The 18076-nt window shown below is 42.4% G+C and overlaps 2 protein-coding genes and 1 long non-coding RNA gene across 3 annotated transcripts; 1 reads left to right on the top strand and 2 right to left on the bottom strand.

The window, feature by feature from the left end:
* Nucleotides 1–525: 525 nt before the first annotated feature.
* LOC134437763 (E3 ubiquitin-protein ligase TRIM39-like) lies at nt 526–4378 on the bottom strand. The gene is made up of 7 exons (XM_063187295.1): nt 4301–4378; nt 3835–3858; nt 2690–2755; nt 2535–2600; nt 2394–2444; nt 2278–2304; nt 526–2182 (listed from the first exon to the last, which is right to left on the bottom strand). The coding sequence occupies exons 2-7, from the start codon at nt 3839–3841 to the stop codon at nt 1578–1580; spliced, it is 822 nt and encodes a 273-aa protein (XP_063043365.1). The 5' UTR covers nt 3842–3858; nt 4301–4378; the 3' UTR covers nt 526–1577.
* Nucleotides 4379–5582: 1204 nt separating this feature from the next.
* LOC134437336 (myelin-oligodendrocyte glycoprotein-like) lies at nt 5583–8306 on the bottom strand (the record flags this gene model as incomplete). Its single annotated transcript, XM_063186828.1, has 3 exons — nt 8280–8306; nt 6432–6491; nt 5583–5971 (listed from the first exon to the last, which is right to left on the bottom strand). Coding segments are annotated over exons 2-3 (447 nt in total), but the record flags the coding sequence as incomplete, so codon positions are not given.
* Nucleotides 8307–12539: 4233 nt separating this feature from the next.
* On the top strand, nt 12540–13766 carry LOC134437761 (uncharacterized). Its single transcript, XR_010032472.1, has 2 exons — nt 12540–13022; nt 13107–13766. It is a non-coding gene; the product is annotated as an uncharacterized LOC134437761 (long non-coding RNA).
* Nucleotides 13767–18076: the final 4310 nt, after the last annotated feature.

The following is an 18076-nucleotide window of genomic DNA, read 5'->3' as shown; positions in this document are numbered from 1 at the left end:
AATTTGTGGACAAAAACACTGTCCACTGCAATTTGTTGCAAGCACTGTGGAGTTTGAACCCAATCACCCCCTATGTTGGATCAATATTTCTGGTGATACGTTTTGTTAGTCAATACCTTCATACTTCAGTTCGTCTTTGATATGCCACATTTTGTTCTATCTGTTTCAATCTGTTCAGGATCAAAGCCCACATTCTATGCAAAAATATGTACAAAATCAACAGTTGGAACGTGTGAAACACTCCAAATGTGGCCTTAATGTCACACGTAGGGTATGAAGGGGCCTTCAGGTGCTTTGCTGATTGGCACATCATCACCTCTGCTACAATGCCAACCCTTTCAATTTCAAGCTCGTAACCCTACCTCAAGGCTGCCTTAAACATGCAATCGTGGATAGTTAGAGCATATCCATACGTGCCCATACGTAGTATATTGTGTTTGACACTATTTTGAGTCAAGGTAATTGGACAAAAAAGGGGAGGCCACTACTCAAATTTCATATGCAAATACATGTATTAGATACATTATGTAAAAAAGACAGGGGATGGATGTTAAAAAGGCAGAAACCAAAAGGAAAGTGTGGTGCAAATATGTCTAATGACAGTGAATGTTATGTAAGAAAAATGGGTCAAGGTATTAGACATAAAAGGGGACTCCACATCGAACAGGAATTTCTAATACACATACATTTATTAGATACACTGTGCACACAAGGCAGAGGATGGATGTAAAAAGGAACCAAATGGCCCTGCTGTGGCCTAACGGCTGGGCACTGGGTTACTAGACCCGGGTTCGATTCCAGTCCGCGTCATATGCCAATCCTTCCCCGTCTCTCTCTCCCCGCTCATTTCCTGTCTCTCCTCCACTGTATGGACAAAAACTAAGGCAAAAAAGCCCTAAAAAAATTATAAATAATGAAAAAAGGAACCAAAAGGAAAATTTGATGGTGCAAATCAGTGTAATGACATTACATTTTATGTAAGAGAAATGTTTAAATAAAAATAGGAGACAGCGGCCACAGCCAATGACTTGACAACCACAAGGCAAAAGCGCAAACCAAGGAGAAGCGAGAGAGATGAAACGGTTTAGTGGTTTAAACCTTTCAAGCAAAGCTTATATTACAAGTTTCTCATAATCCAAATTGTAATGCCCTGTTACTTTCGAATGCACAGGATAGATAGATATGGCTGCAGCCTACGGACCCCCATCTGCCATGGGCCCCCCGAATGGCCAAAAGTGAAAAAAAAGAATTGTGAGAAGATGCTCCGTAGCCTAATATTGAAAAATGCATGTGTCATATTGAGCACAGTTGGTAGACATCCTTAATCCCAATTCATAATTATGACACTGTGTAAATTTGTCATGAAATTTGCTTTGCGTGGGGCCCTTACAGCAACCTGTAGCCTAGGGGTCCCAGGCCATCTTAATTTGGATTAATCCTGCTTTTGACGGCTACATTCTGGTTATGATACAGTTGCGTTTTGACTGGAATTGGAGTTGGATGTGAGTTGGAGCAGGGATTTGAGTTGGAATGCCAGAGATGGAATGCCAGCATACATTCCTATCCATTGCAGAATCTCAGTCATCGACATATTGGCCATTTATATAATGACCTGGTCTGGAACATTGTCTAACACACATCAAACTATCTCCAGCAGTAAGACCAGGACAGATAAGTGGAATGAATGTCTTCAACGGAGGAATGTTGTAGAAAGTACAAATATGTGTTTCATCCCAAGGATTGTAAAATGACAACGTATGATTGTCACAGTCTAGGTGCACCCCGAGCACATGTATATTTGATGCCACTGATACAGCAGCTGTACATGTAGTTTCAGCATTGGTGAAGAATCCAGTTCCTTTTTGATAATGAAGAATCCAGTAGCCATTTTCTGGAGTCAGAGTAAGTTTGACTTTGCTCTCTGCTGCTGTGGATGTACACACTCCCACATACCAGGAGTCTCTCTGCGCTAGATTGGGTAACCTGTTAGATTCCTCATCATCCGTCACCTCCCAGTAGTGACGATGTGAGTTGAGTCTCTCTTTACACAGAACATGAGGATGCTGGGTTCCCTGGGCAGCCATTTTTCCTGGGTCTTTACATGTTACTTGTAATCGTCCACTGGCTAGTTCCTCCACATTCAGGAAATCAGGAGCTGTTTTCTCATCCAGCGTAAGTTGTACTAAAAATGCAACCATTAATGCAATAGTTATTCTCATTCATAGTCATGTATTTGGTTTATTTGAGTGAAGAAATGATTATGTTATGTAAATGTACCTGCATCTCCTGTTATTATCTCTGGTCCTGTGTATAGTCAGATACAGATCAAATTCATAAAGGGGATTCATAAAGGGGAAAACAATGTTTAAAATGGTCATGTACGTAGAATTTACCTGGTTTTGTAATGATTTTGGTTTGTGTTGTTGTTGACTTTTCTGTAATTTCTGAAAGCATTCATAATGAATTTGTTAGGTAATTACTTAAGCATCACAAAATAGTAGGCCCACATAGAGTATGTGTGGAAAATGATATACCTGGTGCAGATGTGTTGGTTGATGTTTCTGTTACTTGTAGTTTTCCCACACTTTGTACAAATTCACCTGCAGTATTTTGGTCATTATTCTATGACACAATATTGGGTAGATGAACATCAGCATTATACTGCAAACCTGCTGTGTATGTTACATACCTGGTGCGAATATGTTGTTGGATGTGTCTGTCACTTGTAGTGTTTCCACACTCTGCACACATTCCCCTGAAATATTTAAGTTATTATTTCATGACAAGATATTGAGACGTTGAAAATCATCAGTATACATGTGTTGCATATAGGGCATAATATGGAGCAGTCGTGGGCTAATGTTTATGGAGGTGGTCTTGAAATCAGAGGTTTACAGTTTCGAATCTCAACCTTACCTCTCCCTACACGTGAAGTGCCCTTGAGCAAGGGAACCTTACCCCACATTGCGTCAGGGAAAATCCTCTCCCACTCTGAGCCAACAGAGCTAAGGGGGGCCTGCAGCCACAGATGAAGGCAACTAACCACAAAGGCCTTGACCTGGAGATTCTTGTTTCCGGAATGTAACCGCATACATAGTGAGACCAGACCCCTATGGGGCTACCCTTTGAGAATGGATTACTTCTACTCTAGACGAACCCGTCAAGGAGGGGTAATATTCTAATCTTGGATATCACAAGCCGTGAGGAACTCTCCGTTCAGGATACTTGGCTCCCAGCACCAGGGCTGAGAGAGGGCCTATGCAGATCTACACTGACATTCCTAGATGACTCCAAGAGTAGTTATGACGGCACAAAAGACTGTGTGGGTGCTTGTATGTGTGTGTGTGTGCGTGTGTGTGTGAGAGAGAGAGGTTTGAAAATGTTCTGTTTTTCCACATTCATGGATCAACTCGAATAGTTAATTGTTAGACGAATTCCATATTTCTGTACTTCATTCGTGATCTTATTACCTCCGCCAAAGAGGTAATGTTTTTTGATGCATGATTTTATATGTGAAACTCAATAAAAATAATTGGAATATATATATGTTTGATTAAATTATGCATAATGTTCATAGAGACTTTGAGTTTGACCCTTTGATGCGGATGCAAATAAATGTCAATTTCCATTTATTTGCCATCTAATATATTGTTCTGCTTATGCCATTGCCATCGTTTGTGCACCAATTGAAATATTTGGTTCAATTTTATCACATCTGATGTGGCAACACTTCCTTCTCACAGGGTTTCTTGAGCTATAACTTACTGAATACTGCCTATTGGTCATATTAGGAGGGAATACGTTTGACATGGGTAGATGTGAACGTGTCAATACCTTTCATTGCAAATGAAATGTACCCTACAAAGTAAAAGTTAAGAGATTAGGAACCGTATACTATATAGAGAACACTTGACATTACAAGCCTACCCTTATAACTCAAATAAGGATCATTGTCCATCTCATCTTATTTTGTACATATCACATTTATGAAAATGAGAGTGCTCCTTTGAGACAATGATACTTAATTACAAATGTAATGGTGCAATACAGCAGTTGATTCTTACCTGGACAATGGAAACACACGGCATGAATATGTGTTGTAGTGTGAGGATTTGAGGTAGGCTAATTTTCTTTTTATCTTACTAATGTTTTTTGTCTCAATTATTTTTTTTCTTATTGAAAAAGTACTTATTGATTTCATGGTCCTTGTTACAATTAAAATGAATTCTATTCTATTCTATTCTATTCTATTCTATTCTATTCTATTCTATGTATTCTATCCCAGATCGGATGTCCTGACCTTTCCTATGTGACAGAAACAGTAGGCCCAAACCCAGCAGTACTAGTAGCAGGATGGTGATGAAGGCAGCTCTCCATGGGCCTGAACACAGGGACAGACAGCAGGAGTCATACAATAGAATAGTAATGAAAGACCCACACAGATATGTAAATGTTACTATGAAAAAGGGGTAAGACTGCAAAGGGGTTTTAGCTGAATAAATCAATGCCCCAACATCAATCAAACAAAAACGTGGGAAACTCAAAACATTTCCCCGTAAAATAGCCAACGCCTGGCTTTCTGTGACAAAAGCACTTTTCTATAGCTATAGCAGACTGATATCATTCATCACCAAATGAGTTGCCAGATATATTACCTATGAAGAGTGAAAAACAGCACAGTATGGATTTATACTTGCTTAATTCCGTTGCATCATCATTCCCAAAACTGATGTACTGTATGCACTGATGTTTAAAATACAGACTCACCCGCATCAGTCACATATATCGCATGGGGCATCAATCTGCTCTCTCTCATCTTCTCACCAACCAGATACACAGAGCAAGAGATCCACTCTGACTTAGAGGGTGAGAACAGCACCCATGAACTCACTCGTACCAGTCCAGCAGCATCTGGCACACACAGAAAAGAGCACTTGTGAAAACAGATTAGGACGGGTTTGCAAATGTGATATATTGTAGGTCAGCTGAGCCTCGCGGTGCCATTTGGGGAATTAGGTTTACGGCTATGTTAACAACAATGTTATTTTGACGAAGAAGCCCATACATTGAAATTTCAGAATACCAGAGCAATTTTCCATCCCCAAACCACATATTCCAGAACATAATCCCCTTCCCAGGTCCCTCATGTACAAGCCAAGATATCTTAGTTCACATATGTCCACAGGAAAATCCCACGCCGACATCACAGGGTCTTGGTTCCCTGCCAACTAAGGTAAAAAATGGCCGGACAAACAGTTAGCTGGACTCTTGATTCCTTAATTTAATCCTGTTTATTTGAAGTCAATCATTCTGATTTGAAAGTGTTGTTTACCTGCTGAGTATATCTGGCCAGAACCACTGCTGATCTCTTGTCCTTGTTTTTGTCTCCAGGTGAGTGTGGGCTGAGGAGACCAACCAGCAGACACACAAGTGATGTTCACCTGCCCCGCCCCCACCTCAGTGTATGACAGAATGGGAGTGGAACCAGCAACTGTTGCAAAATGTCAGAGAAACAATTAGGTGAAGAAGAAACTCAATTGCATATACATTGCATATACCAAATTAACATTTATGAAATAATTCATCTTCAAAAGCTTGAGGATTTTAAAATACATGCCTCGTACATGTAAATCCTGTTCAGCCTTATCATACCATATAAAGCTATTAACCATGCACACATATCCTCCCCTGTCTGCCAGCGTGAGGTTTTCCAGTTTAAGGGACACGTTCCCCATCTCCAGGTCCCCTACCAGAGATGCCCTACCCCTGTACTGAGGGTCAGCAGATTTCTCCTGGATTTTGCGCTGCTCAAAGTGTAAGACCGTTGTTTTCTCTGTGTCTGGTCGTTGCCAGAGCACTTTGTAGGGCAGCACACTGAAGGAAGGAGTCACAGCACATGGCAAGATGACAGAGGATCCCAGAGGAGATGTTATTGGTCCATGAGGAACTGAAACGTTGAATTTACCAGGAACTGAGAAGACACAGAAAATAACTTAACTATGTATTTCTGTAAGTGCATTCAACTGATTGATTGATTGATTGATTGATTGATTGATTGATTGATTGATTGATTGATTGATTGATTGATTGATTGATTGATTGATTTAATGATTTAATGAGTGAGTGAGTGAGTGAGTGCATGATCCTTCTATCATCAACAATAACACTGGATTATACTATATTCATGCTGAAAATGTACAATGTGTAGTCATTTGTGACATGTTATCATGAGAACAAATGTGTACTGTATGGAAATTCACCTCTGTCATGTCTTTGGATTTTTCCATCAATACCAAGTATTTTTTTTTAAATAAGACCTCTGGTTTAAAATTTGCATGCATATTGTAAGTGTGCTGAAAAGTTATACTTTGTTTTTCTGTCATGAAAGTCAAGTTAAATTCGGTTAAAAAAAACTGATCTTAATTGGATACCTTCAGCAGTGACAGTTAGTGTGAAAACACCAAGAAGATATGGCCAAATCCACAGCATCACTGTTAAAATATTAATGTTATTACGTGGATGTTAAAGAAAATGTGTGAGGTCCATTATGTCTACAGGTTTAATCAATTCTTAAAGTTTCTTTTGTTTCCGACATGTTAAAGTGTTTATGAAACGAAAACAAACGGTCATTCCCATTAAAGCCTTGTTTTTTCTGATAGCACCGATGAGACTTTGAACCCAATCATCCTGGAGGAACTTCTTAAAATGGCAACTCAAAGTGTGAATTCTGTGAAATTTGGTGTGACTAATGAGCTGGGCTGTGACATCATAGAGGGGAGTCCCTGGTTTGCTAGTATGGCGATCTGAGAAAACAACACACATTTGATGGACCCACATCTTATAAAGGAACCAAAATTCTGATACAAACATCAGCGTGTCGAAAAACCACACATCCAACCTCATGAGAAAAAAAACAGCAGCACAAATCTATTTCAGAGGCACTGATACAGCTGCAGAAAGTGACATGTCTGACAGGCGAAGTGACGATTGTTGACATAGCCTGACAGTTCGTTTTGTTTATGGTTACGGTTGCTAAGGGCGCTTTGCCATGACCCACAGATGACATGGCGTGTGTATTTGTTGACAAATGGGGGGCATTTTGATTCAATTGCGCGATATAGTGTGATTGAAATGCATGTAGGCTACATGCAAAAATATCATCAACTAGAGAAAAAACTGAGGTATTAGGCTGTTGGAAAAACGCCCTATATAGCCTGAGTCCTCAGCATACTTTTAGCGTTTATCATTATTATTATTTTTTGTGCTCAAAGTCACAGGTGTCGCGTGTCCCTCAGCCGGACTCTGAGGACGAGGTGTGTCCAAACGTCAGCCACACGTGCACCACAATACTAAAAACAAACAATCAACGCTTCAAAGTAGGCCTACGCTATGTGCATCTCTGTTTATTCGCTAAGCAGTAGCCCAATCTGTGAGTTGGCTGTCCTCGACTGAGAGCACCACGCTGATGTGCGGATATCCTCCCAAAACCAATTTATTGACCAGTTGAATGGCAATTAATAAAAAGTGCATATTCCGAGAGCATTCGCATCGGTTTGGCATGTAATGTGCATTACCCTTTCCTGAAAACAACATACAAAGCAGATGGACAAGGTAAAACGAGTAGCCTAAAGCAAAGCAGTGCACTCACCTGTCTTCGTGCCCGAGCAGTTACAGGGGCAGTTTCAGTCTGCACACCGGCAATGTCAATTGTTGGAACTGCTTGAGGCAATAGCATTCTCTTCAGTCCAACCATGCCCGCGACCTCCACATTTGTGGTGAAGCACAAGGGGTGGAAATGTGCCGAGCACAACAGTGACCAAGAGCTTGCTTCAAAACCACGCATTGGATCCACAGAGCCCTAGCTTGATTTAGCCTTCTCCTTGTCGGCCACAGTTCCATCATTCTTCACAGAAGGGAACTTGTGCAAAGATATTCCTTCTGTCAAGTAGCCATTTTTGCAGCTGGCACCGTTCGGCCCTCCAGCAACACACTACTTGACACTGCGCTTTGTTTTGGTACTAGCCGCCATTGATCTGAACAAGGTGGAATGAGGTGAACTCACCCCTTCTATGTCACGCATATCATTTGCATAAAATTTGCATGTCACCAAAAAAACACTTTTTGGGAACGTTTTAACATGACATTTAGGACAAAATATCACCCAGACAATATCCCATTTTATTCACAAGGCTTAGAACTGTCAGAATCTGTCCTGGAAATGGTCAAATTCCTTTACTTTGTTTTCGTCTCATAAACACTTTAAAGTTTTTATCTTTTACCTGACAAGTTTCGACGGTGAGGGTCCCTCTGATGATTCTCACCATCAAAACGTGTCAGGTAAACGATAAAAGCTTTGACGTGTCTGAAACAAAAGAAACTTTAAGAATTGATTAAAGAAGAATATCATAAAAAAATAAAACTGTGAAAGTATTGAAACAGAAATGTTGTCATACGAATGTCATACGAGAGTTATTACAGTAAAATAAAGTCAAATAGAGAGTAGATATACAGTACTTTATTAATCCCATTATTCAAATTTAAACTGTTTTTTCTTCCTTTTGGAATTATAGAGCAGCACTACCACAATGATGTCCTTTCAAGAAAAGAAAAGGAAATGGGAAATAACCTTCACACGCACAGACACAAATGCACTAACACGTACAGAGATACAGACAGAGAGGGAATCTTATGGGGAAACACACAATTCAGTCCAGGAAGCATCTGCGCTACAGCACCATGTCATACACTCTTATCTGTGCTTCAGGCACATTGCTGATTCGTAAACTTCACAGAACACCATGCAAAACTCAACCTACCTGTACAGGGATCTTCATCCACCTAAATAAACTCATTGGAGGAATACGGATCACAATCCTTTAAATGTGTAGTATCTTGTATTGTAATCCAGTCACATTGATATACACTTTAGAAGAACAAGAGGAAAGTGCTGGCACGACTGGATATGTCTGCTATTTGCTCTTTGAGAGAACTGATAAAAGCGGGTCATGGTAAGTTGTTTATTGCACTTATAGTAATCATTAACAGTGTCTTATACTCCAGTTCCAATTATGTGAAAAACACACCCAATGCGTTTCAAATACAAACAACGTGTAAAACATGCTGTATATTTTTAGAGCAATTTAGAATTTTTTACTTCAAATGGAAAACTGCTCTGTGCAGTTATGTTTTAGTGGACTAGCACAAACAATTTCAGTATGTCATTCTTTTTGCCTTTATTATTATTTTGAGACAGGACGGTGAAACAGAGGAAGCGAGTGGGGAGAGAGATGGGGAGGGATCGGTAAAGGACCCGGGCCGGAATTGACTCCGGTGTAGTAGGCCAGTGCCCTACCGTTAGAGCCACAGTAGGGCCAATAACTATGTAGTTCTAACAGCAGGCCCTAACTAAACTCAATAGCTTTTTAGATCTGCGTGTGAGCCATCTGAGCAAAGGAAATTCAATTTCAGTAAATATTTCATTAACTCTCTATCTCTTTGGAAGTGCATTTGTAGCAAAGCCGCAACTTATAGAGGCCTTCAAGAAACACATGGAGATTGGGGTTTTCAGGGCTCACGACTTTCTTAGTCAAACATCTCTCAGACACCGACTCAGGGAGCAAAGTTACAATACAATACAATACAAATGCAAAGCATTTTATTGTCATTACACAAGGTATAATGAGATTTTAAGCTTCCCTACGAGGCACACAGGTCCTTGATAGATGAACACATTCCTGCAAGTGTGCATTCAGTAGGCCTATTGTGACAGCTTTGGAGAAGAAGTTGTCCTTCATTCTATTGGTTCTGGCTGCTATTGACCTGTAGCGCCTGCCAGTGGGCAACAGTGTGAGGAGATGGAAGGCAGGGTGCGAGGCATCTTTAATGGTACTCCTGGCTTTGCTTAGGCAGCAGGAGTTGTAAATGCTGGTTATGGGAGGCAGGGGGCAGCCTATGACTATTTGTGCTGTGGTGGTCACCCTCTGCACTCTCATCCTGTCAGCCTCAGTGCAGCTTGAAGGCCACATTGACACTGCGTATAGGTCAGCAGGCTCTCTATGGTGTAACGGTAAAAGGTCACCAGCAAGCTTGAGTCTAGATGTTCTTTCTTTAGCACTTTCAGGAAGTGCAATCGCTTCTGCGTTTTTTGTTTTGTTTTACCAGAGCTGAGGTGATGATTGACCAGGAGAGATCAGCAGAGAATGTGTACTCGTAGGAATTAAAACAAGTCCACTCGCTTCAGACATTCACCATGGATGTACAGGGGGGCAGGAGCATTACTGTTTCGCCGGAAGTCCAGGATGAGTTCCTTTGTCTTGGAGATGTTCAGGGCCAGGTTTGTTGGAGGCACACCACTCCTCAAGTTTCAGGACATCAATCCAGTAGGCAAGGGTGCCGCTAAGGGGGGAAAGGAGTCACAGATTCTAAGGGCCCAAGCACTGACAGCACTCTTACATGTGGCCCAACATTTCTGGTGGTGGCCCTGCCTGTAGGCCTCCTCGTTTACCCATACTGTAGTCTACCTGCCTGTTGTTCCCCAAGTTAATTGTCATGCCTTTCCTTCTTCCTTCAATGCATGAAGTGACAAAACAATAAAAGGCAGAATTGTAGGCCTCTGTTTTCACTTCATGGTGTTTGCCGTCTGGATCCAGAGGCCTTGCCAATCACAAGCCCTGCATTGTGTACAGTGCAAGGGCTTTCACCACCATGTGGATGGGGAGAGTGACCAAAGATTTTCAATATGGTGGTACATACCGGTATTGAAACATATAGCATACTACGTAACATATAGCATACTATTATTTATTACCCAGTGAGCAGACGGAACGTCTTCTGATTGGCTGAGCAGGTGTCCTTTATTCCCCGGTAGCAGGACACCTATGATGTCATGCGGGCGTGCGGGCGTCCAAGTTGCTTCTTTTCTAACTTTCTGGCCAAGTGCCCTTACTAGTTCTATCGCATCTGGTTGTCTAGTCAAGACCGCGTCGTTAGTTCTATCGCACTCTAGAATGGTGCAAGAGCTCCCATTCACTTTCAATGGGCGGACCCAACGTTCGGTGGTCACTACTTTTCTGTAATGCCAATGGCAACGAGTTTGGTCAATTCAGAGATCACTCCGCAAGTAGATCGGTCATATCTTCACTGATATGCCTTGCCTTCTGATTTTTAGCAGTATGGTAGCAGCGCGATTAACGCATGCTGCTGGTGGCCCATGATGCTCCGGTAACCAACCACTTCTCAAACCTCTCAAGACGAATTGCAACAACACTAGAAGTCTCATTCAGCGATTAATTTTAACAGTTATGTCATCCTGACGAAGTTAATAATAACAGTTTTGTTAATAATAACAAAAAAGGCAGAGTGGTAGCCCATCAGGATTCATCAGCAAATGTCCGAGTGTTGCCGTTCCAAGAAAGTAGATAGAAATATTCCCGTTATGAACCCGAGTTTAGTCGCGCAGTGAATGAGGCAGCCTGCAAACAGTGGCTGTAGGCAGCCTGCAAACGTGGCTGTAGGCTTAACAAGTTAGAAAGTAGCCAAACTCTGTTGCTTGGTAACCTTTTTAAATTATGAACGTTCCACGAACTATCTTTCTTTGCGCACACTATCAGTTCAATAAAGACGCTTTTGCACACCTCTGTAGTTGGGCAGGTGCGTAGGATGTTATCCCAGCCGGGTTGTCAGTCAAGTGAAAAGAAATCCCGCACACTGTCCATTCCACCAACAAACTTTAATACAACGTTTCGGTCATCCGACCTTCTTCAGGTAAAGTCTTTACCTGAAGAAGGTCGGATGACCGAAACGTTGTATTAAAGTTTGTTGGTGGAATGGACAGTGTGCGGGATTTCTTTACACTTTGTGCACGCTATAAAATGGCAATAAACATGTTATTTTAAACTACTGGTTAACTATTTATGCTTTCTAATGTTGGTAAAAGCTGTATAATAAGCGGGATAATTTATTGTCCACACGTGACTATCGTGACTATTTCCCTTCGAAGCGGAATAACACCCCTCCGCCTTCGGCGTCGGGGGGTGTTATTCGCCTCGTCGAGAAAATATTTTCAGATTGTCACGTGTGGACAATACATTATCCCTTACCTACGAACCATATAGCATACTACGTACTGTAGCATGATGGCACTGTGCTAGAGGTGTGTCGTTCATGAACGAGCCGGTTCTTTTGAACGGCTCCCTGAAGTGAACTATGGGGACAGGATCACAGCTGGGGGAGCCACTCGACCGTTATTTCGTTCATTTCATATTCATTTTAAGCACGTGACCTCGACCAGAGTAATTCAATTTGGGAAAAACACAATTGTTTGCCTCAAATAGAGGCAAAAACAGTCTTTAGAAGCAGGAGAATAATCAGTTGTTGTTTGGACAAAATTACAGTGAGGAGGAGTCAAAATATTACATTCTTAACACTGAATAAATAATTTAAAAAAGAGCCAAAAGAGCCGGTTTTTTGAACGGCTCTTTGAAAGGAACGAGCCACTAAGATCCGGATCCCGAAAAAGAGCCATAAATCCCATCCTTTAAGTCACAGCAGCAGTTTGCTATGGCATTGTGATCATGTGACCAGTTGGCAATCATGTGATTAGCAGATACCACTAATTGCCTGCATTCAGGGTCCTTTAAAAGCAAGCCACTGGCTGCTTGTAGCGAGGGGCCTTTGATTGTGGCTGATTTGCCAGTTTGGGTAGCGTCGTTGCTGTCCTTCAACCGCTCAGGAATGGAGAACCGCTGCACTTCATAGTGGCAATCGCATGAAGTAGCCTAGAGTAGTGTCTGCTACTGGCGGTGTGGCTCTGGAGCAGGATGAAGTTGATTTGGACCAAGAACCTTGCGACTTCACTGCTTGGTTGTCTTTTGGTATGTAGAGGCCTTATTCCCCCCACCTCTTCATCGGATTGTAATCTATCTTTACTGTGTGTGAGTCTCACTACCTGTCATTGCATTGCCAGGCATTGGGCTGTTCTCCCTACTGCTGGTGGAGTTTGGGATGTGGCATTGCTGCTTGTGGTAGGTAGTTATCCGTCCTCCTTGTTATGATTGCTGCTGTGGGTGTTACTGTATGTATGTGGTGGTAACGCAAAGTGTGTACAGGTGGCGATCTACAAAGCCTGGGGCTGACGGCTGATGACCGGTTGCTGCTTTGTTTCCACTGAATTTCCTGAATGAAGAGAAGATGCGTGTGCATGTGGACCGAGTGTTGAGTGGGGACGGTGGGCCTAACGCCCAGTGTGATGTATGTGTGCCCCCAAACAGTGGCGCACAATGAACTTCTGAACTGTGGGTGAGCGTGTGGATGGTTTTCATTTTTGGTTTGTTTTGTTGTCTGTTCTATGTGAATCAGACCATTAATTCTGTGTTTTGTTTGTTTGTTTGTTTTGTTTTATACACTTCTCCCCCATCCAACCAGTGCCTGGACTACCCCACTTTCCCTAGAGACTTGGTTTGCTGTGTTGTAGTTGTAGGGTGCCCTTTTGGCATCAAAGTGTGTTTATTGCAGTGTGAATTATATGTGCATCTTGTGTTTTATACCAACTGTAACTTAATGTTTGCATGTCTTTAATTATGTAAGGGGTGTGGAATATCCAGTGGCCTTGGGGATAATGGAACTAACGTGGCATGTGTAAATACCCCCTGTCTGTTTTAGTCTGCCCACACTCAAGGCTTTCGCTACCCGTGACTTGGGTGTTTGTCTTCTCAAGACCTTGAGTTTTACGGAAGAAAAAGAATATTTAAATAAAAGAATTAAGTGTGCATCCTGTCTCTGTCGTCCCTGCCGAACCTGTGTGCCTTAGTGCATTAACTTTCTAGAGGGGAGCAATAGCTCCCCCTAGTGGCGTAGTCGGATATAGAACAAAATTGGTAATTATTATCTTGGGTAAGAAGCATAAAATGCCCACTCTGCTACAATTGGCGTAGATACGGCAGGATTGGGACACACGAGACAGGTGTTTTTATTTTTTTAGTGGATGTGTGAATTGTTTTCCTTGTCAATTTTTCAAAATATCTCTGGGGTGCATGTAGCCTTTATTGACTGGTGTGAATGTTGTGTGACTGATGGTGTGAGTGACATCTCTTACAGAAACAAAGCAGCAGCCTGTTGCGGAGTCGACCCACTGGGGCTGTTCTTCTGGTGAGCTTAGTCAGGTTGTTTTCTGCGAGGTAACAATTATTGGGTGAGTAACTTTTGGTGAGATGTGGGAAGAAGAAATGGACGAGATGTCAGAAATTATGGAGATGATTAGGCATCAGCAACGGCAAATTAGTCAGCTCTCTCAAGATTGTGCCGCGCTGCTGCAGTCCTCTCCAGGGTCGCGTAAAGGCTCCCTTTTGTGTTGGCGGTGCCATCAGCCGGGGCACCTGGCGAGAAATTGCGATGAGGAACGAGTTCCCGCTGGTTCCCGGCCCTCCCCCATGGCCAAACCTAAGGGCAATGTTCAATCCTCCCCTCGTTTGGCAACCGGAGCACTGGCATATAATAGGCCGGGAAGCTGTAATTCCGGTGGGGGCTTGAGAGACTTGCCCAGCCAACCTAACCCGACCCCCGCTATTGTCTTGCATTGTATGTGTGTCTGTGTGTGCGTGTGTGCAATGGTGTTGATTAGTTTGCTTTGCCTGTTTTAGTGTATATTTGTTGGCTGTGTGAGTGAGGTGAAAGTGGTGGACGTATGTTGTGTGTGGGTCACACCTACTAGGCTTACCTGTCTTCCAGCAGGCTAATGAGGCAAAGTAGAAAGCCCTTTGTAGTGGTGCCTCTTGTTTTAATTTTTGTGTGTTGTCGGGACGACAACAAAAACAGCGGGGTCAGAATGTAGCATGATGGCACTGTGCCTTTAAGTCACAGCAGCAGTTTGCTATGGCATTGTGACCATGTGACCAGTTGGCAATCATGTGATTAGCAGATACCACTAATTGCCTGCATTCAGGGTCCTTTAAAAGCAAGCCACTGGCTGCTTGTAGCGAGGGGCCTTTGATTGTGGCTGATTTGCCAGTTTGGGTAGCGTCGTTGCTGTCCTTCAACCGCTCAGGAATGGAGAACCGCTGCACTTCATAGTGGCAATCGCATGAAGTAGCCTAGAGTAGTGTCTGCTACTGGCGGTGTGGCTCTGGAGCAGGATGAAGTTGATTTGGACCAAGAACCTTGCGACTTCACTGCTTGGTTGTCTTTTGGTATGTAGAGGCCTTATTCCCCCCACCTCTTCATCGGATTGTAATCTATCTTTACTGTGTGTGAGTCTCACTACCTGTCATTGCATTGCCAGGCATTGGGCTGTTCTCCCTACTGCTGGTGGAGTTTGGGATGTGGCATTGCTGCTTGTGGTAGGTAGTTATCCGTCCTCCTTGTTATGATTGCTGCTGTGGGTGTTACTGTATGTATGTGGTGGTAACGCAAAGTGTGTACAGGTGGCGATCTACAAAGCCTGGGGCTGACGGCTGATGACCGGTTGCTGCTTTGTTTCCACTGAATTTCCTGACAGAAGAGGAGATGCGTGTGCATGTGCATGTGGACCGAGTGTTGAGTGGGGACGGTGGGCCTAACGCCCAGTGTGATGTATGTGTGCCCCCAAACAGTGGCGCACAATGAACTTCTGAACTGTGGGTGAGCGTGTGGATGGTTTTCATTTTTGGTTTGTTTTGTTGTCTGTTCTATGTGAATCAGACCATTAATTCTGTGGTTTTTTGTTTTTTGTTTTTTTTGTTTCATACATACCGCACTTCTCCCCCATCCAACCAGTGCCTGGACTACCCCACTTTCCCTAGAGACTTGGTTTGCTGTGTTGTAGTTGTAGGGTGCCCTTTTGGCATCAAAGTGTGTTTATTGCAGTGTGAATTATATGTGCATCTTGTGTTTTATACCAACTGTAACTTAATGTTTGCATGCCTTTTAATTATATAAGGGGTGTGGAATATCCAGTGGCCTTGGGGATAATGGAACTAACGTGGTATGTGTAAATACCCCCTGTCTGTTTTAGTCTGTCCACACTCAAGGCTTTTGCTACCCTTGACTTGGGTGTTTGTCTTCTCAAGACCTTGAGTTTTACTGAAGAAAAAGAATATTTAAATAAAAGAATTAAGTGTGCATCCTGTCTCTGTCGTCCCTGCCGAACCTGTGTGCCTTAGTGCATTAACTTTCTAGAGGGGAGCAATAGCTCCCCCTAGTGGCGTAGTCGGATATAGAACAAAATTGGTAATTATTATCTTGGGTAAGAAGCATAAAATGCCCACTCTGCTACGTACCATATAGCATAGGGCCTACTACGTAGCACCAATGCAACAAAGTGGGGACAGGTCAGCCTGTCTCCAAAATGAGTGTGACTTTTCCACTGCTCAATCCATTCTAAAACGCCTCTAGTGTGTAGCCTAGTTGTGAGAGAGAGAGAGAGAGAGAGAGAGAGAGAGAGAGAGGTGTGCATGCGTGCATATGTGTGTATCAGCATGTATGCATGTGTGTGTGTGTGTGTGTGTCTGTGTATGCATTTGTGCGTGTGTTTTTTAGTTTGGATAGGCCTATATACAGAATGTGCATGACTGTGTGAGATATAGGCTATGTGAGAGACGATGTGAAGATGACAGTGGTGGAAGGCCTGGTCAAAACCACAGTGAACGGACATGATGGCAATGTCAGGAAGCACAAGCAATAACAAAAAACAAGTCACCAGTGTTGTGATAAAAGCTGAAACCAGTCCTTTTAAGGAGACAAAATTCATAAAGTGTGTGTGCATTTGTATGTGTTGTTTTTTAGTTTGTGTATATATATATACAGTATGCGCATGTGTTTGTGTCTGTGTGTGAGCTATGTGTGAGAGAGGGTGTGAAGTTGCTATGGTGGAGCTGAGTATAACCACAGTGAACAGACATGAGGGCAATGTCAATTTAGAACAAGCAAGAAACAAGTCACCAGTGCAGTGACAAACGCTGAAACCATTCCTTATAAGGAGACAAAATTGATACAGAAAAAATCTGCATGCATGCAGGCACACACACGCGAGCGCGTGCAAACACAGAACATGCGTACGTACGTACGTACGTACGCACGCACGCGCACACACACACAAACACACACACACACACACACACACACACACACACACACACACATACAGTGCACACACACACACACACACACACACACACTTATTCAACCAGTGTAAACTGCTTCACAAGTGTAAACTTCAACAGTATTCATTACTTGTTACATGCGGCGGTCCACAGTACATGTGTGCCACAGACATTTTTGGATCTTGGTCCCTCAAGGCCAACTGCATTGTCAGGAAAGACACTTATGATTCATTTTTCGGACGGGGACCCCCTCAGTACAAATTACAATTAGCATAACCATATGCAAAATTGTTTTAAATATCACTTCAATGCAAATCATCATTTAGTCAGTTTCATCCAAACATGGCATGCACTTGTAAAGTGGGCCTTTTGTTTTATTATGAATACACAGAGACAACAAACATGATGGTGTCTGAGCCGTGCTGATGTGCTATATAAACAAAAAAAAATGGTGTACTTCCTCAAATGTTGGACACCTTACTAGTATAAAAGGCGTGAAAAAGTGCCCTTGTTCATCCGAGTTCTTGCTGCAGCAACATCAAACATCATCCACTGGTGAGTGCTTGTCTCCACATTTTCTGTTTGTCTTTCATTACTTCATCTATTTTGGTAGAGCTACAAACACAATGGGTAGGCCTATGTGTCACATTCATTTATGTTGCTGCTTTTTTTTTTCAGCATGACATAAACACCAACATACAAAGTATTAAAATTGCGGTATTTTTTTCATAATATTTTAAAATATTGAGATGCTGTGTTTAATTTAGCTGACTAGTTCAAGAGACTTGTTCTAGATTTGTCCCATGCTATTACTGTAATAATTGACAAGAACATTAAAAACAACACAGACAAAAACAATGTCCATTGCACTGTTTGACTGTTTGTTTGTGCAAAGTTCAGGTTTGCTTTTGACAGAGAAATGATGAGCATATGCTACAGTAGACTCCCTCAGCCCAAATAATTAGGGCTAATTACAATAAACAGGCTCCAAAACAGACACCACT

Source organism: Engraulis encrasicolus, chromosome 21 (genome assembly GCF_034702125.1).
Source record: "Engraulis encrasicolus isolate BLACKSEA-1 chromosome 21, IST_EnEncr_1.0, whole genome shotgun sequence".
NCBI lineage: Eukaryota > Metazoa > Chordata > Actinopteri > Clupeiformes > Engraulidae > Engraulis > Engraulis encrasicolus.
The sequence above is the reverse complement of the archived record's forward strand: the minus strand, read 5'-3'. Positions and strand labels throughout refer to the sequence as shown.